Below are 26,090 nucleotides of genomic sequence, written 5' to 3' on the forward strand. Positions count from 1 at the left end.
ACCAATTTGCAAGTGTTCGCTTCCACAAGGACAAATTTGGAAGAGTGAAGAACAACACAATTTATCCAAATGTGGAAGGAAATGAGGGAACCAGGCGCCTTGCTAAAGCTAGATATCACAAATTTGCATAAGTAGTTTCCCAACGACAGAGGTGCTATTCGGAACAAAATAAATTGCTTGTATTGTATGCAAGGGCACAAACCTTGACCAAGTTTGCAGTTGCTTCCCTGCTTCTACGTTTCTTTAAGTACACCCAGATATTCCTGCCAAGAAGCCCAACTCTCTGTAGGTAGTAGCTCTCTGTAGGTAGGTTTAAAACATTAATAGTCTATTTATTATTTCATTTAATTATTTGTTTTTAGGCAGACCTAGAAAGGTTATTGTTTAGCCTAAAAGTCTTCAATATCTGTATTTGACTATTAAGAAAAATAAACCAAAAATATCTGATGTATGAATCATGTTGCTCCAAGATTTTCTAGCAATTATTTCCCCCCCTTTCTGTTTGTTTGCTTAAGAGTAACACTCTTAGTTTTCATTTTAAGATGGAGAAATGGAGTCACCGACTGGAATCTTGGATTTCTTTCTAAAGATTTTAATTCTAGGGCTTTGGAACTTGCCCATTCTAACAAAGTTTGCTATTCAAAATCTACATCTCTTTCTACTTTTCCTGTTGGACTGAAGTGAAGGTGTTGTTGGTCTGTCTAGTAAATCCAACCCACAAGATAACATAATCACATACATTCATTTCTCAGAGACCTTGGCGGTTCTTATCTCCTTGCTTTTATGATCTCTTATGAACAGCCAGAAATAGCAATTTGCAGCCTGTTTGTAAAGTCATCTTAGTCTGAACCTAGCCTTCTCCTCTTTTATCACACGGTGATATTCTGCAGCTAAATCCCATTTGCCACAGTAAAATTTGCTCTGAGCTCCATTTTAGAATAATGTGAGTATTCTCTGTGTGTATGGAACATATCAAACATGCAATGGAGGGCGATTATCATTTCAATGAACTATTTGTTAACAGAAGATAGTGTGTGTGCTTTGCTTAGATTTACTGATATGCTGCCCACCGTACATTGTAGCCTGAAGTTATTTAGTTCCTGGTCATTAGCGTCTCAGACAGGCAGCTTTGTGGCTCTCATAGTCCCAGTTCCTTGTGCTTTGTTCAACTTTATTTTACCACCAGATCACCTAGAACCTTAAACATAAGGCTTGAGTTCCATGTTAAATCAGAATTGTTTCCTATTAAGTGTTCCAAGCTCCCCATTTTTATTACCAGTTACTTTATTAAATCCTTAATAACATAGATAGAATAGTTAGTTAATTTGTGTGTTGAGCCATGGATGTTAATTTGTAAACATAATAACATACTGCAATCATTTGCATAATAGCATTTTAATCTTTTTAGTAAAAGCTGTAATTCCCTACAAAGTACACTGCAGTAGAAACTAAGTGACTATTGGTAATAATACAAAAGGCCTTAAAATTCTGATCCTATTATAGTGTTGGAACATACCCAAACTGCTTCCATAATCTCTGAAATGTTACTGTTCTCTGATTTAGGTGTCTGTGTCAAGAATAAAAATGAAGTATAACTGGTAGCAATAGACTATTTCCTAAATGTAATTTAGTATTCACTAAGCACCAGCACTTTGCAAATAGCTCTGAGGCTTTCCTTCAAAGTTCAGAGCTCCAGCCCTGCATACTGTGTGAGAAACACCAAGGAACTCGCTCTAAAACCCTAAACTCTGTGCCGTAGTCAAGGCTCCAACAAATCATGCTGATGTGGCACAGAGCAGGGCATCAGCCGTCAGGAACTTGGCCACCAAGTCTCCCTTCTCCCAACCTGACCAGCCTGCTTTTACCTCCTTGAACTAACTGCTTCTGAGAAGTTTGGGAGAGAATGAAGAAGGCGGGGTGGGGGGGGGGGATAGTTAACAAAGCTACTTCTTAAAAAAAAAAAATAACGCTTTTGGGGGCTTGATCTCTAGAGCCCATTAATGCCAATCACAAGACTGGCCCCCAAAAAGGTAAAAAACAAACAAAAAAAAATAAAAACCTAGTTTAAAAGTCAGGCCAAGTCATTTTACGCAAGATCTGGTAATTCATTAATCTATCCAGCTGCAAACCTTGAATGACTAACATGCACTAGTAATGGGGATGGGCAGGTCTACACAGCATCAATGTTTAGCATTGGAAACTATGTGAATTACTCTATTATTTTGGAACAGAACAAGTACAAAGTATCTCCTATCATCATTTTGGGACAAATGGCATAATGGATGAGAAGTCATTTATCACAGTAAAAAGTTGCCCTTGCTCAGAGCAAGACTGTGTATTTCCTTGTGTGCCTCTCTCCCCTTTTCCTTGCTCTCATTCTACCTGCTTGTAATTCTGCATCTTTGGCAGGCTACAGTAAAACACAGTATCCTGCTTTGCTTTCAAAGTATACCTCAAGAGCACACAATCTTGAAAGTAACCTGAGAGGTTAAAGAAGAAGAAAAAAAATGATCCTTACAAAATCATTTTACATCATAGGCAATTCCTTTTATAAACCCACAATAAACGTGTTCATTTCTGAAAGACTAGGCACGTAATTATCGGGACAGGTGAACCTTGTTAAAAATGTGAAGTCAGGGTGGAGAACAGTGGAAGAAAATTTGGCTGTGGGTCTTTAAGGTTCATCTTTTTATCTGCTTTGTGTGTTGATCTCATTCAGAGGTAAGCCATCTGCTAGGCTGTGGTTCCACCACACTGTGTATAGATAGGGGGACGAGGACAAACAGACACTCTGTATAAGCATGCTGTGCAAGCACACACGGTTGCTATGCAAATAGTTTGTCCACTGCAGTATCCTGCATCTTAATTACTTTAACCTCGACTAATATCTCTGAAGTAAATCTCAGAGGCAATGAGCCACTTTTTCCTGAATCCTCTCCAAGTTTTCCTCCTTGTGGACATGGGTCTCCACTTTTCTGGCTCCAAAGATATCCAGGCAGAGTAATGTTCAGTTCAATGACTCACTGGTGAGTTCAGGAGGTAGGAAAAACCTAGGATATGCCCATACAGTGGCTCACCTACTTCTTGGAGTACCCAGAGTATTGAACTAGTTGGTCTCTACCTCAAAAAGCACAGACTAGTACCTTCTGGGCTTCCCCAGTGGCTCAGTAGTAAAGAACTCTCCTGCCAATGCAGGAGTCATGGGGTCGATCCTTGGGTCAGGAAGATTCCCTGAAGAAGGAAATGAGAACCCACTCCAGCATTGTTCAGTTCACTTCAATCGCTCAGTCATGTCCGACTCTTTGCAACCCCATGAATCGCAGCACGCCAGGCCTCCCTGTCCATCACCATCTTCCGGAGTTCACTCAGATTCACGTCCATCGAGTCAGTGATGCCATCCAGCCATCTCATCCTCTGTCGTCCCCTTCTCCTCCTGCTCCCAATCCCTCCCAGCATCAGGGTCTTTTCCAATGAGTCAACTCTTCGCATGAGGTGGCCAAAGTACTGGAGTTTCAGCTTTAGCATCATTCCTTCCAAAGAAATCCCAGGGTTGATCTCCTTTAGAATGGACTGGTTGGATATCCTTGCAGTCTAAGGGACTCTGAAGAGTCTTCTCCAACACCACAGTTCAAAAGCATCAATTCCTTGGCACTCAGCCTTCTTCACAGTCCAGCTCTCACATCCATACATGACCACAGGAAAAATCATAGCCTTGACTAGACGGACCTTAGTTGGCAAAGTAATGTCTCTGCTTTTGAATATGCTATCTAGGTTGATCATAACTTTTCTTCCAAGGAGTAAGCATCTTTTAATTTCATGGCGGCAGTCACCATCTGCAGTGATTTTAGAGCCCAAAAAATAAAGTCTGACACTGTTTCCACTGTTTCCCCATCTATTTCCCATGAAGTGATGGGACTGGATGCCATGATCTTCATTTTCTGAATGTTGAGCTTTAAGCCAACTTTTTCACTATTGTTTGTGAAATCCCATGGACAGAGGAGACTGGTGGGCTACAGTCCAAGGGGGTCACAAAGAGTTGGACACAGTCTAAAGAATAAACAACAGAACCACCTTCTATCATCACTGTGACCAATAACACATATGGATTCTCACTTTCCAAATTGCACAGTGCTAAAGCTGAAACTCCAGTACTTTGGCCACCTCATGCGAAAAGCTGACTCACTGGAAAAGACTCTGATGCTGGAAGGGATTGGGGGCAGGAGGAGAAGGGGACGACAGAGGATGAGATGGCTGGATGCCATCATCAACTCGATGGACATGAGTTTGAGTGAACTCTGGGAGTTGGTGATGGACAGGGAAGCCTGGCGTGCTGCAGTTCATGGGGTCACAAGGAGTCGGACATGACTGAGTGACTGAACTGAATTGAACTGAAGAACTGAATTGACTTCTGTGAAAAACAGCAGCCGACCTCATTTTTGCAATCAAAACTTACACTGACCAAAGTGGTAAAGAACCCGCCTGCCAATGCAGGAAACATAGGTTCAGTCCCTGCACTGGGAAGATCCCCTGGAAGGGTGCATGGCAGCCCACTCCATTATTCTCACCTGGAGAATCCCATGGACAGATAAGCCCAGTGGGCTACAGTCCACAGGGTTGCAAAGAGTCAGACACGACTGAAGCAACTTAGCACACATGCACCGTAACAAAAGCAACCACCAGGAAAGTTAGTGATGATGGTCACGGATGTCATGTAACCGGCATCCTGTGACTTATTTATTAGTACGGGTAGATGGCAATAGACATACCCCCGTAGATCAGAGCTCCTGAGCCATAATTTTCCAGTGGTCAGCATAATGGCAGCGAGGAAACAGGGTGATAAACCAGATGTTCCCAAGATAAGGCAGATGTTATCCAGGCAAGAAGTCTAAAACGGTCTTTAACTGAGGTGTGTAGAGGAACACACACAAGAAACCTATTCAGTCTCCCTGTCAGATGAGCCGACAGCAGAAGTCGAAAATAAAACTGTACACAGGCTGGGTCAGATTGTTGCTTCCTGATTTGTGACTCTCCAAGATGAACATCTAACTGATTTATACCCAGAATTTGGAATTTTGTGGTAGACTACAAATGCAAAGATAAGTACAACATAAATTTTTAAAATACTCCATAAGTCTCCATGAGCTTCAACATTCTTCAATGTTCTTATGTTACAGCCAATTATCTCCCCACTTAAAGGGCTATTATTTTCTTACTTGAAGTCTATGTTCTCCGTAAGTCTCATTACCAAGTGCGGCAAAAATCTGGTTGCGGGCCATAAATTGAATTTAAATGACAAACATTTATTGATGGCAAATTGGAAATTCCAGAAATCTTCAAGAAGTGATTATTGTAAATGAATTAGTTCTCTCGACATAACAAAGGAGAATTTATTCTCCTGATGATTAAATTAAGGGGGGGTGGTTTGGACACACATTTTTTCCCTCTGTTTGTTTTGTTAAAATTCTAAGAGGTTTGCCATTCATAGAAAAGTCTGCCTGACCACGGGCACAGTCAGAAGCAGGAATTCATTACCATGGAAGGCTACAGAATTTCCTCCAAGGAGACAAGTGAGAAAAAGCAGACACCATGTAAATGTGTGGATTGGGTTAAATATGTTCTGCCCCTGAGGCAGCAGGGAGATGGGGGCCCCTGTGTAAAATGACTCACAGTCCGAGAAAGTACTTCAGTTCCTAAAGGTGAGCAGACACTGAACCAGATAGATACTCATGAAGTTCTGATTCTCTTCGGAATATTTTCCAGTTGGCATGCTTTGCCAGCTCCCTCTCTAACCTAACTCATATTTGTCAGTACTGATGGAATTTTCCTTCGAGGTGCTTCAGGTTTTGTTCCCTGGACACCATCCCCTCTGCTGTCACCTTGTCCCTTCTCCGCGCCTGCATCGCATGGGGTTTGGAATGCAGCAGAGCCTGCTGTCAGACTCCTTTACTTTTGGCTTCTCCATGACTCTCACAATGATCAGAATGATCGTCTTTAAATACCGTCTCCATCACATTGCTCTCCTGCTAAAAATCTTCACTAGCACCCTAATTGCTATTGTGGAAACTAAATATTTGCAACCGGATTCTCATGACCTGGCATAATTTTGTACCCACCCTAAATCAGACTTACTCCTCTTATTCCTGTGTTCCCATTAATACATAATTCACTTGAGTAAACCAAGCCCTTTGCTTTCATAACCTGTCCATGAAAACCCATCACTCTTATTCTCTCATCAGCCTTGGTGACATTATTCTTGCTGATTCCCTCAGTATATGCTAGAATACACACACACACATACAAGTACATATGCAAACACATAGTCTTGCAATATTTGCCTAAAGACTCATTGGAAAAGACTCTGATGCTGGGAGGGATTGGGGCAGGAGGAGAAGGGACAACCGAGGATGAGACGGCTGGATGGCATCACTGATTTAATGGACGTGAGTCTGAGTGAACTCTGGGAGTTGGTGATGGACAGGGAGGCCTGGCGTGCTGCGATTCATGGGGTTGCAAAGAGTCGGACACGACTGAGCGACTGAACTGAACTGAATACATATGTAGTATATAACCCCATGAATGTAAATGTACATGTGTGCATACGCATGAATATACGCCACCTCACGTCCTCCAGCTGCTGATATGTATGAACACATACATGTATATGCATGCTTGTATGCACAGTCTTTTTCATTCTTTTCTAATCATTTCTCATTTCACCATTTACCCTCCCAAACTAGATTTAAAGTCTTTTAGGAAATAGATCTTTGGCGCTTTATATGTAGTTTTCACATTACCTAAGGCAGTTCATACCATCAATAAACATATGATAGTTAATCCATTCATAAGGTTGCAATTATTTACTGAGTATATACTTTCTCCTGTTTTCTAAGAAATCACCTAGGAAAACTTCAGTGAACAAGACAAGCTGGTTCTCTGTTCCTCAAATACTCAGTTTTTTGAATAGCCAATAGCCAAGATTTTTTTCAACTTTTCATAGGTATAGAATATATGCCCATTGTTGAAAAAATTAGACTACAAAGTTAAAGGAAAAAGTGTAAAGTCACCTATATTTCAACCAGAATGATCTAATATTCTTGAAAGCTTTCATCCACCATTCCCTTGAGAGCATAAAACAGGACACCTTACAGATAAGAAAACTGGAAACCATCTTTTTTTCTTTTACAAAAGTTCACAGTATCAGAACTTCCTGCGAGTTCCAGCAATTAGCCAACGTGAATGCAGGCCACAGCTGAGAGCCTTTCTCTCCACATTAGCAAAGGCAGACTTCAGAACATATTATGAGGAATGACCTAAAGACAGTTACATTCTCACTCTCCATGTTTTAAAGAAGCCAAGTAGCTGCATTCAGAAGTAACAAGTCAATGAATGAAAGACGCCCATTCAGTGGAATCACAGAGGCATTAAAGCAGAGGTTAAAATAAAGCAGTGATGGAACTTCCCTGGTTGCCTAGTGGTTAAGGCTCTGCCTTCTAATGCAGGGGTATGTGTTTGATCCCTAGTCAGGGAACTGGGATCCTACCTGCCACAGGGTGTGGCCAAAAATTATGAATAAATAAATATGACATCATAAATCAACTATACCTTGATTAAAAAAAAAAATTAAAGCAGAGACAAGGTGGCCCACAATGTCCCAGAAGAGTCAGTGTGTTATTTAACCTAAGCTATGTGACCCATCTTTACACACTGCCATGCTGTAAAAGTACTCCTTTATTCTCCTTCTATGAACAATGCACAAAGCAACAGAGAGAAGGAAGTTGTGTTGCAATATTCTGAAACATAAATCTTGCTACCAGCCGATCCAGGGACAGCATCCTGTTTTCCTGACACATGGATCAGATTCACTGGGCGCTGCACCTATAGGCCCTGTGCCCTGTTTCACAGAATGGCTTCTGAATCATACCTGGTCACCTGCATTTACACATCCAAACAGGCTGTGCAAACAGAGATCGCTGTTTGTGTGCCCAGTTACTCAACCAGCATGTACAATTGCGTGTCTGCTCACCCTGCTCCCGTTCAGAAACTCACTGTTTCCCAAATCAGGACATTCAATTTCATTCTTTCATTTTCTTCTTCTTATGTTACATAAACATTAAACCTTAGACTCAAATGTATGGAAGAGGTCAAAGGAAGAAATTTCTATTTATTCCCAACATTTAAATATTCTGCAGTACTAAATGTAACTCTTAAATACCCTCTTTCTTCCTGCTTTGATGAGAATTCAGAAACCCTGTGGCCAGTTTCCAGCAGTGTCATCAATGTGCTATTTGAGTCAGGGAAAAGTGTTGAACGACTCAGTGCCTTATTTTATTCTGGGAATCCGAGGTAGATAATGCTTGTTATTGGCAGATCAGAGGTGGCAGAGACCATGACTGTTGGGCTTGCTCCAGCACAAGGCCTTCACAAATGTGATGAGGCAGGATTTTGAGAACAGGAGGAGGGTGAGCAAGCACAGGTGAAAGTCCGCTGTGACAGGTTTAAAGTCACAGGCGCTGGGAGTACCTGGGGTGACGCAGCTTTGGGAGAAGCGACGTGCAAAGCTGTAGCCATTCCAGGGTTATTCTGTTGCCTATAGAGCGTCTTCACAGGGGACAACACAGTTTTAGAATTCCACCTATGCTCGAAACACACTTTTCTTTTTGCCTTATACAAAAGATGTCTGAGTTTAACACTAGAGGGTAAAGAGCAGAGGCATCTTTTCTCTATACAAATGCTGAGAATGCTGCTGGGTGAAACAGTGTTGCCACACATGGCCTTATTACCCTTTAATCCACAAAGAAGGATGGGTTTTGTGACATCAGAGAAAATGTTATGGGGACTTCTATATACAGTCACTTTTTTGCTGTCTGCCACTAAGAGAATTTCTGACATATCAGTCCTGAGGCCCTGGGCATCTCAATAATTTTATATGGCTTCTAAGTCTTTGTATCCTGTATCTTAACTTTATTTTCTCTCTCAGAAATCTGACCAATTCATCTTTAGAATTTTCTAAAAATTGCAAGTAACTATTTTTTTTAAAAAAATAACAAGGTTTCTCCACCTCAGCACTGTGGTCATCTGGGGTCAAATGATTCTTTGTTGTTGGAAGTCATCCTATGCCTTGTAGGCTGTTAAATAACATCTCTGGTCTCTACCCGCTAACTGCCACCAGCATCCCCCTGCCCTCAGTCCTGACAGTTAAACATCCCTCCAGACAATATTAAATGTCCCCAGGTAGACAAAATTGCCTTTGGTTGAGAACCACTGGTTTAAAATGACTTAATGACAGGTTAAATGAATAAACCTTGTGTTTAGAGTGTTGAAAACAATTCTGTCAGTGGTAGAAAGTTACACAGGAAAACAAAAGGGGTGTCTTCATGCAGATACAGCATCCATAGATATCTAACGAGTTGCCAAACCAAGTCCTCTGAAAATGTTAATGGGAAGTACCTTATCCAGGTGTCACAACATGAAATTCAGGGACATAGGTCCCTGAATTTGCAACCAGCCCACCAGGGAGGCACCAGCTATCATGCCACCACCCCCTCCAACACACATACAGGCACACACACACGCACGCATGCACACATGCATGCGCACACGCACACGCACGCACACACACACACACACACACACACACACACACACCCCTTTCCAGTTATTCCCTAACCATCCTCTGCAAAATGCATGGCATTCACCCAATATGAAATAGCCGATTTTTAGATAAGAGGACTATGGGGATGAACATTTTTAAAAGTACTGTTTATTTAATGCAGCATGACTTAAAATGGGCCTGTAACCTGACAAGTGTACTGGATGAGGAATGTTCAATTTACCAGTTCGAACCAGCCAAGTCCTCACATGAACTTTCCGAGACCCGGCTGAGAAGCCTGGGAAAGTATAACTAACCACAAACCCTCAGTGTTTCCTCCACCTGATTCCTCCTCCCCAGCCTTAACTCCATTACCTTAAGCACTCTTCTAAGACCCACTTAATGCTCCAGACGTATTATAAAATCTTAGCCTCTGACAGAATCTACAGCCACCTCCGCGCACCAGCCATATGCCTGCTTCCATGTCAACCAACACTGAAAGCAAAGATTCAGTTCTATTTTTAAATATATTGAGCAAAGAAGCAGCTTGATATGTCTTTGTAAAGGATGGCTGTCACCCAAATTCAGTTATTCTATTTTTAATCAATGATAATAGACTTTGAAGTCAGATACACCTGGGGTTCAAATCCCACGTCTGTGTCAATGGTGTGATTTGGGGAAAATCACTTAGCCTCTGTTAAACTCACTGTCAGCACACGTAAAATGAGAATCACAAGAAGAGTACCTAAACAATAATAGGTTGTTTTGAGGGATGAGCGTGATGACGTATGTAAAGCATAAGTGTTCCAAGATGTTGGCCGCTTTGCTGTTACTATTACTGTGCTGAATCTACCATATTCATCCTTCACTCACTGCTCATGAAACACTTATTCAACACCTTCTGTGTGCTGGAAAAACTCAGTAAATATTGTAAAATGGGCTTTCTTAATGACTCAATAAACATTTATTCAGTGCCTTTTATGTGCTGGGTGCTGGAAAAACTCAATAAATATTGTAAAATTGGTTTTCTTAATGACTCGAGATTTCAACCAAACAACATTGAAGTGTCTCTGCTGGTAGATAAAAAATAAGTTTATAGTGCTTTGTATGAATCCTGGCACATGGTAGGTAGAAAATGTTACATGAGAATGGTGTCGCTGGAGGTGGCAACACTGAAAACTAGTTGACCTGACAATCCCAACTCATTTTACTTGCTAGAGTAACCGCTTCCTTTCTCCCCATAAGAAATCATTCATTTTCAAGTAAATGAGTACTGATCTTGTGAGAAAGAACTTCTTTTCTCAAAGTAACACTTTAATAGGTACAGATTAACATTCTTTATTATAGGGTAGGCTTATAATAAAGAGTCTAGAGTCTGGGAGGTAATTTTCACTGCTGCTGCTGCTGCTAAGTCACTTCAGTTGTGTCCGACTCTGTGCGACCCCATAGATGGCAGCCCACCAGGCTCTGCCGTCCCTGGGATTCTCCAGGCAAGAACACTGGAGTGGGTTGCCATTTCCTTCTCCAATGCATGAAAGTGAAAAGTGAAAGTGAAGTCGCTCAGTCGTGTCCAACTCCTAGAGATCCCATGGACTGCAGCCCACCAGGCACCTCTGTCCACGGGATTTTCCAGGCAAGAGTACTGGAGTGGGGTGCCATTGCCTTCTCCAATTTTCACTAGTGAAAGGTAAATTAATTTTGACTAAATTATAAGTAAATACCAGAGTAGTCAGGTGTAGAAGTTCCCATAATATAAAGAAATCAGAGGTATGATCAAAATATAATATTAATAGTAAAAAAAAAATAAACCAACAACAAAAAACCCTGCCTACTATTTTATAAACCTACTTTGTAAAATAAGTAAAGGTAGACCTAGCCCTTTGGTTAAAATAAACGCATTCTTTTATAGTTTACATTAGGTGCCATTTTCTGTGGGAAATAGACAGGCAAAAACAGGTTTAGTCATTTACTCTTCTTTGTCATTCATTCTTTCACAATCTCTCAGTATTTCAACAGAGTTTGATACACTCTGTTATGGGTCCTCAGGGCCTTAATTCTCAAAAAAAAAAAAAAAAGCCATTTGTTTTCCAAATATTGTTTTTCCACAAAATAGGAAGTACCTAACTATGATTAAAAAGTCTTTTGATGACAGCAAAGTAAGAACCCATTATGCTTTCAGGCCAATAATCATGTTAGCATGGCCTAAACCAAGTTCAATGAGAAATTTATTTTCCTGAAGGGCTGTCCTTACCTCAAATATGTTTGAAGGCTCGTTGTTGTACTGATTAGATATTATTTCTGATTGGTCACTGCACCACTTGAGTCCACCCAGAAAGCTGTCTGTATCCAAGTCGTTCACGTCTAGTTCAGAAAGGTCAAGTTCAGGAAGATCTGGGCAAAGAGGCTGGTCTTCACCAACCAGAGCAGCACACTGCAGGAGGCAGGGAGAAAAAAAAAAAAAAAACACACAACAAACTTTCATTAACTGCAGGAATTTATTAAACTGTAATAGCATGTGATAGGAATTAAGCCTGGTTAATTCAACGACACCACCAAAGCTGGTTTCCAGGGTTTTAGTCCCTAGAAAAAAAAATCCTGGACTCTTTAACTCCCTTTGCTCCCAAAGGATACTTTGCCAGAACCATTCCATCCCAAACTCTACCTCCAAATCCATGGTAAATGCCATGCTTCCATGAAGTCATCTGATTTGTCCAGTTAGAAATAAATTTAGATTTGTTTGTACCTCTTTGAAAGCACTTACCAAGTTTCAAACTGCTTTCTGGTTAACTATATGCAAAATTTCACTCCACTCTTTTTTTAAAAAGAGAATAAGCTATTAAAAAATTATTTATTTATTTGGCTCTTCAGGTCTTAGTTGCAGCATGCGGGATCTTTTCCTTGTGTTATGCAAACTCTTAGTTGTGGCATGTGGGATCTAATTCCTTGACCAGAAATTGAACCTGGGCCCTCCTGTATGGGGAGCATGGAGTCTTATCCACTGGACCAGCAGGGTAGTCGCAGAATATAAGCACTTTGAGTGAAAGTTGCTCAGTCCTGTCTGACTCTTTGCAACCCGATGGACTTTAGCCCACCAGGCTTCTCTATCCATGGGATTCTCCAAGCAAGAATAGTAGATTGGGTTGCCATTCTCTTCACCAGGGGATCTTCCTGACCCAGGGATTGAACCCAGGTCTCTTGTATTATAGGAGGATTCTTTACCATGTAAGCCATCAGGGAAGCTCTTTGAGGGAAAGTTAAAAATTTGATTTCACCTTGGAATTGCCATCACATATAAGAGAGACAAAATAAATGATTACTAAATGAGAAAAAAATAAGAACTATACCAGGAAAACTCTCCACTTATGCTCCTTTTAACTATTATAATCCATATAATTCATTTAGCAACTAATGATGCAGAGTCCTTTAACGTGTCCATGGTTCTCTTGAATTGTTATTTAAATCTTTTACTCTTACTTGACTTTTCATGAGCTTCTGAACTTCATCTTAAACAGATCAAAAATAAGTCCCTTGAGATGAAGGACAGAAATCACATTTCTTATTATCATTGTATCTTTCACTATGTGTAACTAGCAAGTCTTGTGTGCTCACGTGTGGGTCTGTGGATGGATGTATACAACTGGGATCACCTGATGTGTGAACAGAAAAACCACTCCACCACACAACAACCATATTTTTCTTCAACATTTATATTTCGCTCTAAGTGAATTCCAAAGAATGATTTTTTTCTTTGGAGTTTTAAAAAATGATTTCAATATATTGAGAGGCTTAAAACACCCTCTACTGTGGCTGGGCTGCTTGTCACCTCCTTGTATACAGTAAGTGGTCTGTTAACTGTCCCCTACAGTGGCTTTTTGAGAAAGTGGACCCTCTTCCCAAAGAGGCAGATTTCTACTTTGAATTGGCTATCTGACCACTAACAGCACTGCAATCTGTGAAGAACCCTGCAGAAACTGCTTATTGCAGGGATCTGGTGATATCAGAGCTATAACGACTAATCCACCTGCAAGCCGAGGGGTCTCAGTTGGCAAGCACACCCTCCCAGGTGTCAACTACACGGCCCTCCCTTCCAAGGTCAGGAGAGATGCTGGGGAGTTGTTCCTATCCAGGCAGCAGTTGGGCATGAAGCTGAAGATGCTGCTTGACATTTAGATTTTGAATAAAATAAGTTCTATGCAGATTTTTTTCTCAAGCACCCCTGTCATCCCTGGCAGGCTACATTACACGGGTCATATGCAGCAGTGTGATCGTAAGCACCATGCTGAGAAGTAGGTACTGGGTAATGGAGTCAGCAGTTGGTAAGGGGAGGCTGGGAGGAGCCTGAACATTCCTGCAGTTCCTCCCTAAAACCACCAGGCCCCAGAGAGATCCTGAAAGGCAGGCACAAAGGTAATGCCAAGGAAGAGCAATCACCTCCATTGCGACTCTTTCCTTATCATTTTATTGGTCTTTCCTTTTTTATTATTGGAGTTATCCCAAAGTTACAGGTCGGTATACTAAACTAGGTTTATAAGTAAGCTGGGCTGAAGAGAAGGTTTTGTTCTGGTGCAATGTTCTTGCTTTGTTATGGGTGTAACACATCCCAGTCTCTACACTCGCTCACTGCTTGTCCTCCAAACACAATACACACAGACAATGTTAACTCTTCTACAACATGACCAACTCAGAGACAAGGGGAAAACTTTTTCAGTGGTACAAAAACTACTAGGATTGGGGGAGAGTCTTTAAAAAGCAAAAACAACAAGAAAATAAAAAAATAAGTTAGATAACACACTATCTGTACATTTGGTTTACATTCCTTTTGTGGATAGCACACTCTAGAACCCATGTCTTGGAATGCTGACACTGATTTGGTGGACAACTTCTTGCTGTCTCTCTCTTTAACAGCCCTCTAAAGGTATGCCCTCTTCAAAACCCTTCAACCTTTCAGAAATATGTATTTTTCAGTAACTTTTAAAACCACTGAAAAGACAGATCAATTTTTTTTTTGTATTTCACTCTGCTGTGATTCACATATTTCTTTCCTTTCTTCTCTCTGTCAGTTTCTCTCATTTTTGCTCTTCTGTTATGGCTGAGAAATGTGCGTATGTTGACGTGTTAATAAAATCAAGACTTCTGAACGCGGCATTATCCTGATAATCTAAAACACATTAGTGGTAGCAAGTGTTCCTGTTATTAATTTATATTTGGTCTTTGGATGATGCCAGCTTAACAGTCCGAGCCCTGTAACTGTCCTCATTTGACACGCTGGTATTTACTGCTTCCCTATACATCTGTAACAGGTGTGCTTTATGGCAATTTACAGAGACACATTCTACTGCCTCTCTGCAACTATGACAGCTATTTCACAACCGCAGCCTTAATTTTATAATAAGATTTAAAAGGAGAAAGCAGTCACTAAACACAAAAGGCTAATTATTGTACGTTATTTCACCCCAACAGACTTTTCTCTTAGTTAAGGAGCAGACAATAAATTAGCTTAACTGCACTGATGATAATGAATCATTATAATTAAGCATAATTCTCCATTAACCTTTTGGAGGTTTTTGTGCCATTGATGGTAAATTTTAAAGAGAGGGAGAGCAGAAAGAGTGGACTTGGCCACATTAATTATATTAACGAAAAAAGAATCTTACTTCTTAAAAAAAAAATTAGTCAAAGCAAGGGAGAGAGGGGAGGGCAGCGGTCAGTAAAGAGTGACAGTCTTAGTGGAGTGTATGTCATCAGAACTGTCTCTATCAATCTTAGTAACCTTATTGGACATCACCTTCATTAAACTGTGAAACACTGGGGACTCCGAGTAGCTACAGTGATATAGGCCTTTATTAACCAACGTGCTGTCTTGTCATTATGTGCAAAAGGGCATAATACGTTTTAGGATGACAGCAAACATTAATGATTCAAAAAATGAAAGCGGCCTACACTACCTGCTGCTCGTAATATTTGAGCCTGGCGGAGGTGATTCCCAGGGCTGCTGCCGCCAAGGCTGGGCTGCTAGCCGCCTACTGCCTCCGGTGCAACAGAGGAGAGACTGGCCGGTCTCAGCCGACCGACCGACAACTCAATCCACGGCTAGACAATTAGCCTGAGACCTCGCCTCCCTAGGCACAAAATTAAAGAGCCCTGTTCTAAACGGTTCTGATGCTTCTTTGAATATGACTGCAGGAATGCCAATGATGAAAATAAATCTTCCCTATTTCCATATGATCTAGTTCCTCAATCAACTCCTAACGGCATCAGGAATAATACATGATGGAAAAATGAAACTACAGCAGCTGAGACCCACAGTGCCAGCCAGACAACCACCCACAGGATACTCCAGCTACTCGAAGACAATTAGGACTTTGAAGCCACTTAGAACCCTGACTCATAATAGCTACAGGATATATGAATTATCCATATTTCTCCCACCTTACCAAGAAATCACAACAAGATAAGAACAATTACAATCCGCAAAAACGCATCTGCCAAGGCAGGAGAGGGCAGAGGAAGCCAGCATTTGCAAACCCAGCGAAGAGTTAAGAATCCAGGGCATGCCTCGCTAGAGAAGAAAAATGCGTTCGCAGACAGCCTTGGCCAAATTATTTTCACTTTAGATGTGTATCGCCATACCACATGGACATCTTATTTAATCAAATCACGTGTAGCCCTTGATCCTCCCCTTACCCTACGTGCCCCCAGCTTCCCAGAGGAAGCTCTCTCAGCCCTTTGCCAGATTCATTGTTAGCCACTCAGATCCTCCCTGCAATTCAATTCGGGTCCATCTCACCAGAGTCCACAGAAAGTTTCACTTGTTTCCCAAGTTGGCCAAACTTTCCGAGAACATTCCATTGTGTTGAATGCAAACATGCCGCCGTCCTCCGTCCCCCCCGCTAGTCACTCTAGACTCCAGAGATTACGAGGAAACCGGCTTGCTTTTTTTCTCCCCCTGTATGAATTGTAGCCAGCAGAGACTGTGGAATTGATGTATTGCCGTCTATTTTTACACAAGCAGCGAGCAGCTCCACACACAGTCCTGCATAAACTCTATTCTCTCTCCGGCTTCAGGCAGCTCTCCGTGGTACAGACAGTTTTAACCATTGGCTTCCCTGCCTAGATGCTAATGGAAAGCCTTGCACCGTAAAGCAGGTCTTTTTTTTTTTTTTTTTTTTTTTTTTTTGCTGGCCAAAGCTTTCAATCACACAGAGGAGTTTTAAAGGAATCAGCTTTTGTTGTTTTGTGTTCTGTGGGAAAAGCAATCTAAAATAGCCCAGCAGGATTATTTAGGATTTTCTGAGTTCTCCGTCTGATGAACAGAGAGAGAAGAAAAAAAAATCCGGACTAGAGTCAAAACTGACTAGATTTGAGTCCATCCATTTTAATATTTTTATCTTCATCTTATTATAAATAGAAATGGCATTTTTCCAACCAGGCCACTAAACACCACTGGAAAGACTTCAGCTTCTGATTCATATCAATATCTTAGAGCATAAATATTGCATATGAGTAGAAACAGAGCCAAAGGCACATGGAAAGAGTTTCTAACTGCAACAGATCCTGATGACAGCAGCTAAGCTTTGATTTGTTCAAGGTATCTCAGAGTCGCCTTAAAATAGCAAACTTATAGGAGTTAAGATAAGATTGAGATTCTCCTCCAAAAGCGCCTGCCCCCGGCTACTTTTCTGCCTCCTTTCCTCACCCAAACCCAAGCCCTTCCCCCCCTCACAGGAATAATTGCATCGCGAGGGAAGCTTCGGTCCTGGCTGCAGTGCCGAGCCCAGCCCCAGCTCACCTCGATGTCACTCCATACAGAGTCCTGGTTGCACATGTCCCACGCCATCCAGCTCCTGAATGACGCCAATCAAGCTGTTTCAACTCCAATCCACAGTGACACAGAGCACACACTCATGCAGGCAACCAGCCCCTTACTGAGAGTGAACTGAAGGCACCTGTCTTACTACAGTCCCCAGTCACATGACAAAGCTATTAAAAAGTAGGCTGGGCTGTCACTCACCCAGCCTCCCTTCTCCTGTGCTGCGAGCTGCTCAAACTTGTGACGTCACTCAAAGGCAGCCCTCTGCCTCAGTGAAGTAACGCTTAAAGAAAAAAAAAAAAAACGGAAAGAAGAAAGAAAGAAAGAAAGGGAACACTTGGACTTTTGGGGCATCATGCTGTGACTAAAGCCAGCTTTGAATGCCACCAACTCTGAACAGAGCCCTGACGATATAATAACTAAAATCCCCTGCAATCTTTTTTTAATTTATTTTCCTTCCAAAACAAGCAAGTGGCAAAGCTCCCTATTTCATGACAGAGTAACTACATTCTTAGCTCAAATGTGTACTCCCTCAGGACTCAAATTTGAAGACATCCAAGTGAACTCGGTTTGGGACTAAAGCAAGATAGTATCACATGAGGCATTTTTATGAGATATTTTCTAATTGGGGGAGTGTTTGAAAGCAGAGGATGAGGCATGACTTTTTTTTTCTTGCTTATTTAATCAACAAAACAGACTGTATTTCTTAAGGTCTAAACAAACTCCTCCACGCAGAAAACGGCTGTCCCCGTGGCAGCAGGGAATACCAGCTCCCGAGAAGTGTTACTGCAGTTTGCTTTGCTCCATATAAGGAGAACAAGCAACAAAATGCCATCCTTTCAGGGTCCTTCAAATTATTTCCATTTCTCTCATAGTTCTCAGAAAGCAAGTTAGTAAAGACAGTCGCTGCAGCTTGGGCCCAGATGAGCTTAGTTTCCAGCTGCCTTTACCCGCCCCCCATACATGCAGCATTGCCTCTCTAACTGCCTTAGGGTGCCTTTTTGAATAAACACTGGATTCCAACCCTAGTGCCCTGGGTTGTGCATTTTGCCTGTGAGATCAAGAATGTTCATGGAGTCGGGGAAGAATACCAACATGTTATTAACAGAAATATTCATTTCTTGAGCTTTTTCATTTTTTGAATTTTTCAGCTTCGAGCCTGAGACAATGAGAGCTAAAGCAGGTGCAACTGTTTTAGAATAACACTACATATCGAATCCATAACAAATTCAAGGTACTAGACAACTCTGGGAAACACTTCCCACAATCCCACAGTGGTCCGATTTAACCCTTCCAAGTTCCAGAGTGATGTACACGTGGTTGTATATTTGTAAATAAACTCCATATACTTTTAAAATCAGCTCGATTCTTTTACTTGATAATATTTCATCTGAAAAAAAGGTTCCCCAGGTACCTAAAAATAATTCTCAAGCACTATTTGTTTAATTTTCTATTCTACTAAGTTTAACTTAATGAATTCTCTATTGTCCTTCCCTTTATCAAGAAAAAAGTGGTGATTTACTCTAACTATAAAGTCACTCAAATATTAAGGGGAAAGAAAAAACAACCCAAAAGCAAACAAACAAACAAACAAACCAGACTGTTTCTTCTTTCAGATCACAACTCTTTTAAAAAATTCACTTACTCTGATATCTGCAACAAGTTGCTAGTATATTCCTGAATAACGTAATGAAATTGACAGTTTGTCATTACTGGACATAAAAAGATGGCCAAAAGCATTGACATTTTAAGTTAGCTGAATACATTTCACTGGCACATTTTGCCTCTTACAAAGAGTGGAAAATTACCGTAGTTTTAATTTTCTAAATCAAGAAAGAACAGGAAAATACAACCTCAGGAAGGCTTTTATACATGCAATTAGTGGCATTACTCTGCATTCCCCACAAAGAAACACTAATTTTCTTCACAATTATATTCTGATTTAATGTAAAACTATAGTAAATTATTAAAATGCAGGGCAAAGGTCATTGGCTCTGCCCTCAACACAGTCAACTGTGAAATAATATTGGTCACTTGACCAAGAAGAGCTGATGTTTATTCATTATTATCAGGTGATCCCTGTGTCATGATATTCTCTGATGTTTTTATTTGTGTTCATTGAACGCAAGGCCTCCATCATATATGTGTGTGTACATATATTTATATTAATCTTATTTAAATCTTTTAGAGACGTTCTTTACACTGGAATACTCTGTATTATTGCTTTTGATATTTGAACCTGTTTACATTCTGTTGTCAGGGCTTTCTTGTTTGTCTTTTTTGCCACCTAGTTCCACTTTTTCTTAATTAAATCAGCACCTACTGAAACCAAAGGTGGATGTGTGTGTGTATACACGGTTCCTTGGCACATTCTCCCTCTTACAAATAATGGAAAATTATACATATACTTTTTTTTTCTTACTATCACAAAGAGAGAAAAAGGGTTAGTGAGAAGTCAAAACATTGAAATGATTTATAAACTACAGCATACCACAATTTTTCTCGCAAATTTCTATTACTATATACACATACAAATTTATCTAGATCCTTGGGGCAAATTATAATAACTTCCACTATCTTTTTTTTGGTCTCAAAAAGATAACTAATGAGAGGGATATTTTAGAGTTCTTATAATTTGGGTGATTAGCTCTTCAGATTAAAGTTTCTCTTATGTCCAGTTTTTCTTTTCTCAGGAAAACAAAAATTGTCAGTCACTCATCAACCTTGGTCTTTCCCAGGAAGTTTCTATATTTGATTCCCCCTCTACGTTGACTGTTTCTCTTCCTTTCTCCCTGTGGCCCTCTTTTTACCCCTTCATCAATTCTGCCTCCATGATTTCCAAATGTTTGATTTCAATCAACAAAGATCTATTGAAACCTTACTGTGTCCACAGCAATGTATTGCAAGGGCTTCCAAGACAGCATATGTCATGGACACAAGGGAACTTACAATTTGGGGGATGACAGACATTAAAAATGGAGAATAGTCTTATATGAAAGAAGCAATGCTATTTTCCTCAATATCCAGATTCCTGTCCTCCTTAAAATATACCATTTCTAGGTACAAGGTCCTTTCACTAACATTAAATGCACACCCAAATCAACCCCATTTTGTCTCAACAATAGAAGGAGGTATTTATTAACATCTGTTGAGTACCTATGATGTTCCATATCTACATAGAGCTTGGATTCCACCCCAATGGATTTTCTCTGCTCAGAAGTTCTGTTAACGTTTCTCAAGACTCCAACATAGATGGAGGCAAGAGGATCTATCCTTAAAGTTGATAACAAAAGAGAAAATAAACCTTCAAGAGACTAATTCAATTCTTCGGAAAAAATGTAACTAAGAACATAACATTTAGGTTTCAATCCCCACTCCTGCCCCAAATTCCAGGCTTTTGCTCGTCTCCATGTTTCAGACAACTGTCATTTCTAAAAACTAAATACAGTCAAACTGAATTACCCAAGTAGACAACAGCAAAGACAATTGGTTTGGATCTAATTATTACATGTATAGGTAAGAACTCAGAAGTGAAGAGCTACCAGCATAAATATCTTTTTTCATTTGTTTTTCTAAGTTTACAATAAACTACATAAGAATAAACTTAAGGCTGAAAATTTTCAAGAAAGAAAAAGAGAAGAAAACCTACAGCAGAGCTTATAAGGGCTAGACATTGAAATCAGCAGTTTAGATATCACATTTCAATCAATTTAGTCCTCAAAACTATACAATAAAGATGATCTGTGGACCCATTTTATAACTGAGAAAAATAAGACAGAGCCAGGATTTTAGATAACAGTCAAAAAGAGCATACAGATCTCTAAAAATCCTCCTTGGAAGACTGAAGTTTCATACATAAGGTTAACATTCATTCTCAAATCAAAAGCACAGCTAAGTCCCCTGAGGCAAATTTATAACCTAGAGACTGTCTATTTTACGGGAAACCAACATTCCTGGGAATGCTACCTGCCTAGAAAGGAAAGGGATCTGCCCAGAATGGCTAGTATTTTTAAAGTTAATCATTACTAACAGGCATTCAGTTGCTGGCTTTTAATACCTGGAGGGGCTCATTGATCCTGAAACTCCACGTCAGTGTCTGAGCACGTGCTCTGAGCCCCTGGGACGTGTTCGAAGCTGTGGTTGTGCAGGGCACAGAAGCTGGTAGGAGGGCAGGGTATAATAAAGGCCCCTAGACTACAGCACTCCAAAATGAAGTCTTGTTTTACACAAAACCACCATGGTGATGTCACTGTGAACTAAGCATATTCGGGCAACAAACAGAGAAAAATCAGTGGACAACTTTAATGCCTCCTAGCATTCATTTATTTATTTTATTTTTCAGTAAACTTAGAGGTGATAAACAACTTCAGCAACCTCTCTCTCATCTCCAGTGAAATCGTCTGCAGACCAGCTCTAGGTAATTGAGCCCATATTTTAACATGGATCTCAAAACCTGTTCTTGGAACTTCTCACACTAAAACAAAAAATTACTTACGAATTAGTCCAAATTGCAGTCAGTTGGACTAAATTAAATGTAAGGCAAGAAGTATGCTAATTAGGCCCACAGACAAGAGATAATAAAAGGATGGTTAAAATCTGATTTCGTCTGATGCTTTGACACTGCTGTATTTGAGAATTTACAGACATTTTCATTTACCTTAATTATTTCAGGTTAATTCATGTATAATGCAGTGAGTTATTGGTTGTTTAAACAAAAACTGTTCAACAGGGTTATTTTGTATTTTTTTAACTTAAACAATATAAAGCACATGTTATTTTATTAAATGTTATTATTTAAAATGTTAAAGTCCTACTGAACCTCAATAACATAACTCACTTAGTAAGAAAAACATTTTATCCCCTAACTGAAGTTCCTGAGGGCCAGAGAAAATTAGGGTACACAATAATTAAATTGAAAAAAAAAAACTGTTAGTCAAGTAGTTCCCTTTGGTACTTATTTCTAGAGCTGGGGTCCTAATGAGCTTAACTTCTTTTGATTGTAGTGAAGCAAATTGTATTTTCAACTATTCTTGAGATGGAAGAATTAAATAAGTGAAGTTTTTTTTTCCTTTTTTTAAAAATCCCACCAGATCAGACTTGGAAGGGTTTTGGTTATTTTGCTTTTATTTCTGTTGTATATTTTTCCAGTGCTTCGGCATTTGAATTTACTCTAGCACAGTAAATATATATCCTAAAAATATGAGGATGTAGAAACGAAATAAATTCTCCTCTCAGGAAATAATTAGCTTAAGGTCTAAGCTAAATTTTGTGATGCTTTGGATAAAATCTTACTTTCTATTGCTATCCCAACTAGACACAGGACTTTTGAGGAAATATTCTTAACCAAGAAGACCACTTCTAAGACTGACCTCCGCATTTAGCAGCTCAATCAAAAATAGATGTCAAATACCACTGGTCGGATTATAAATGAGTAGAGATTTTTCTAGGGGACGAGCAGGAAGTATGTGTCAAAAATGTTAAAAATGGGCAACCCCATAGATTCAAAAATTCTGCTTCTAGAACTTCATCTTAAGGAAATAACGGGGGATACATGCAAAGATTTTTAGTGTGGAGACAGTCAATGCTACACAATTTACATTATTGAAAACTTGAAAGCAGTATAAGTGTCCAACAATAACGCCCTGACAAAATAAATTATGGAATACTATATATATATAAACTCATATATATTCATACAGACATATTCAGTATGTATATATATTCAATGCTATCATTAAAAACTGTAGTAAAATATATTTAATAGCATAATAAGAAAATATTCAAAATATATTAAGGTTTAAAATTATATTTGAAGAAACTATAGTCACAAAAACTTACATATAAATAACACTCAGAAAAACAGAAGAACAAAGAGGATAAGGAGGAAATATAACAAGGTGTTAATAGTGGCCAATGATATAAGTTCTTTTAAATTTTTGTATGTGTGAATATATGTGTCTTTCTATAATTTTTAAATTTTCTGAGATAAACATGTACAGCTTTTATATTCAGAAGAATAAAACTATTCATTTTTTTAAGAAATATAGAAATTCAGACTTATAACTATGCATTCTTAACATACAGGGAATGTAACAAATAGAAACAGCCTCTGATATCCACTATAAACCTCAATATTCATCATATATCTAAAAGGAAGTCATTTCTGCCTATCAAGTCTAATAGCCACTCCACTCAGGACGCAAGGCTGGGAGAAGTTACTATCTGGCACCCTGAAAAACACTCTGAGCTCTGAATTCTGGGGAAAAGAAAGCTTTCGGCTATTAGCTTGCCTGCGAGGTGGGCCCAAATCACTGACCCCAGACGCCATGGCCATCTACACTTTGTTTGTCAACTTGAAATGTCACCAGTTAAGTGAAACAAAAGTTCCACTGAAAAATGCAATTATCCTTAGTACAGTTAAGGAGATTTCAGTTATTTATACAAAAGCACCTATATTTGTTCATCATATTTTTTCTCCCTTCTTGCATCTAATGATGTTCAGAAGCACATACCAAGGGGAAAAAAAGTAAATACTTTTAGAATGGTATGACTAAAGTATTAAGAAAATTTTTCAAGACGGGATTTTTACCAGCTGGGAATAAGATGGGGCAGTTATAGAAGGAAGAAGGGAAGAGCTGTTGGAGATGTGGCTTTGATAGGAGACAAGTGAAATTGACTGGTGTGAAAAATGCAGTCCAAGTTTCAAACCAGCAACTTGCAAGTGAATTTCTGTACCACAATCTGTTCCTGAATGTGGAGCCACCTGTGTAAATGATGTCACGTTGCAGCTCTGTTCTTGGGCAGGAACCTCATTCTGGGTTCTCCAAATGTCACATGAGACCTTGACCTCCCCTTTCCCCTAGAAGGCTGACCATCTCCACGGGGGTGAAAGCTGTACTGTCAGCCTCTTCAAATTCGTGTTCTTGCAGTTTTATGGATCTTCCCTGCAAATTACTCTTCCTACACTTGGGTGATCATTATTGTGACCATTAAGAATTTTCATGAGAAGATGGTTCACAGGGCTGAAACCAAGGCCAAATTCAGGAGATTTCAAGTAATGACGTGAGGCTCAAGTCTTCTTGATAAGTCGAGTGACTCTGTGAATCTTGATTTAGCCCAGAAAGGAAGGAAAAAGATGGTAGGAAGGACATGGGTTCTGCAATTCAACTTTGGGCAGTTCACTTAATGATTCTAGCCTCAGTTTCCCTATCTGTGAATAGAGATGGTCGGATTCAATCATATTTAAGATCCCTGTCAACTCTCAAATGCAGTGATATCTCTACTCTGACAGAGACAGGAGACTTGGGAAAACTTCTTTGCACAGGGTGAATGCAAATGTTGCACTGTTCAAAGGAACTAGAAATCCAGGAGAATGCGTAGGAAAAGTAAAAGCGCACTCTCATAGAAATATGGATCTTTAAACTTCCTAACCATTCCAGAAAAAGAATAGATGAGAACTGGAAATATATAATACTTCTGTGAATATTGCCCACAAGAAGACCAGCTTCTACAGACTCCAGATTCTTACAAAGCCCAGGTCATTGCCCCAGAGAAATAGCAAGCTTTCATCTTGTTTATCATTAACTCTATTAAACGGTACAAGTCACGTTGAAGATCAAGTCCCTGCTTGCATAGTAAGGATGAAAAACACACAGCTGATACGATAGTGACTATTCACTTATGCCTGCATATAGATGTAATTTAACATACTCACATGTGATTTGGTTTTACAATGGGTAAGAAATAATGTTACCCAGAGAGAGATTTAGAAGGGTGGATGGATCTGAAATTTAGGATTTTGTAAATAGGAATAAGGTCCATGGAAATAAGAGCTTAAAGTAACATTCCTGCCTCCTATTACCAGAGCACTCGGCCCATTAAATTAAAAGCTCATAGCATTTGTTAAAAGGAGACCTTACCTTACCTTTTTTTTTTTTTAATTTGAGAAAGATCATCTGAGGTGTTACTATAGAAATGTGGAGGTAGAAAAGAAGGACAAATGCCTAACATGTGTTATCCTGGCATTATTAGCAAATATATTAAATCAGGATGTATCACAGGATACATAGTTGATATATCACTGGGAGTTATGTAGTTGTCCTGTTTAGCTCTTTTCTTTGTACATACGACCCTGTTTAGCAGAAGGAGGACCTGTGCTTCAGAGCCAAATAATACCATACACTTAGAGATCGTCCCTTAGTGCTGAATGAATAGCCTCAGACGTACTACATTCCTCTAACACAACATTTGGAGAAGGAGCCCTGGTAACAGAGGAGAAAAACCAGGGAAATGATAAACCTCGGTAAGGAAAAAGGTGCTTGATAAACCACCAGCACGTAAGTGCTGGACACCCCAGCAGTATCCTCTCGCAAGACAGATTAAACTTCCCATTTTCTTGCACCCAGAAAAAAAGAAACAATAAGAAAACTAACATAAGATAGCTTGATTTCTGGGCCTGTGAAACAAATCTCCAAAAGGCAATTTACAAGAGTTTCCCTTTTCAACAGCTCAAAAGCGTTAAAGAGCCCAGGATGTACTCTGCCCCAAGCAGATGATCAGAAAGGATTCTTTTCCTACCACTTTTCAAAACAAAAATCTCTGACAACTCCCGAGGTATAACTTTCTGCCATCCATCTTAGTACATCCATTTCCATGTAGGGTACCTAAAAATAGGCCACACCTAACCTTTTA

At 39.8% G+C, this 26,090-nt stretch overlaps 1 protein-coding gene across 6 annotated transcripts in view; it reads right to left on the reverse strand.

Annotated features, from left to right (window-relative positions):
• Positions 1-26,090, reverse strand: part of PPARGC1A (PPARG coactivator 1 alpha) — a 717,775-nt gene that overhangs the window by 90,138 nt on the left and 601,547 nt on the right. For 3 of the 6 annotated variants that reach the window (XM_015096414.3, XM_060416920.1, XM_060416919.1), the window contains one exon: positions 11,841-12,020. In XM_015096414.3, the coding sequence (XP_014951900.1) occupies positions 11,841-12,020 (180 nt within the window). Of the gene's footprint in view, positions 1-11,840; positions 12,021-16,376; positions 16,653-17,378; positions 17,517-26,090 lie in introns of those variants that run through there. The other 3 variants (XM_004009738.5, XM_060416921.1, XM_042251269.2) reach the window with 2 other exon arrangements.

The sequence above is a fragment of the Ovis aries genome, chromosome 6 (assembly GCF_016772045.2).
Source record: "Ovis aries strain OAR_USU_Benz2616 breed Rambouillet chromosome 6, ARS-UI_Ramb_v3.0, whole genome shotgun sequence".
Taxonomy (NCBI): domain Eukaryota; kingdom Metazoa; phylum Chordata; class Mammalia; order Artiodactyla; family Bovidae; genus Ovis; species Ovis aries.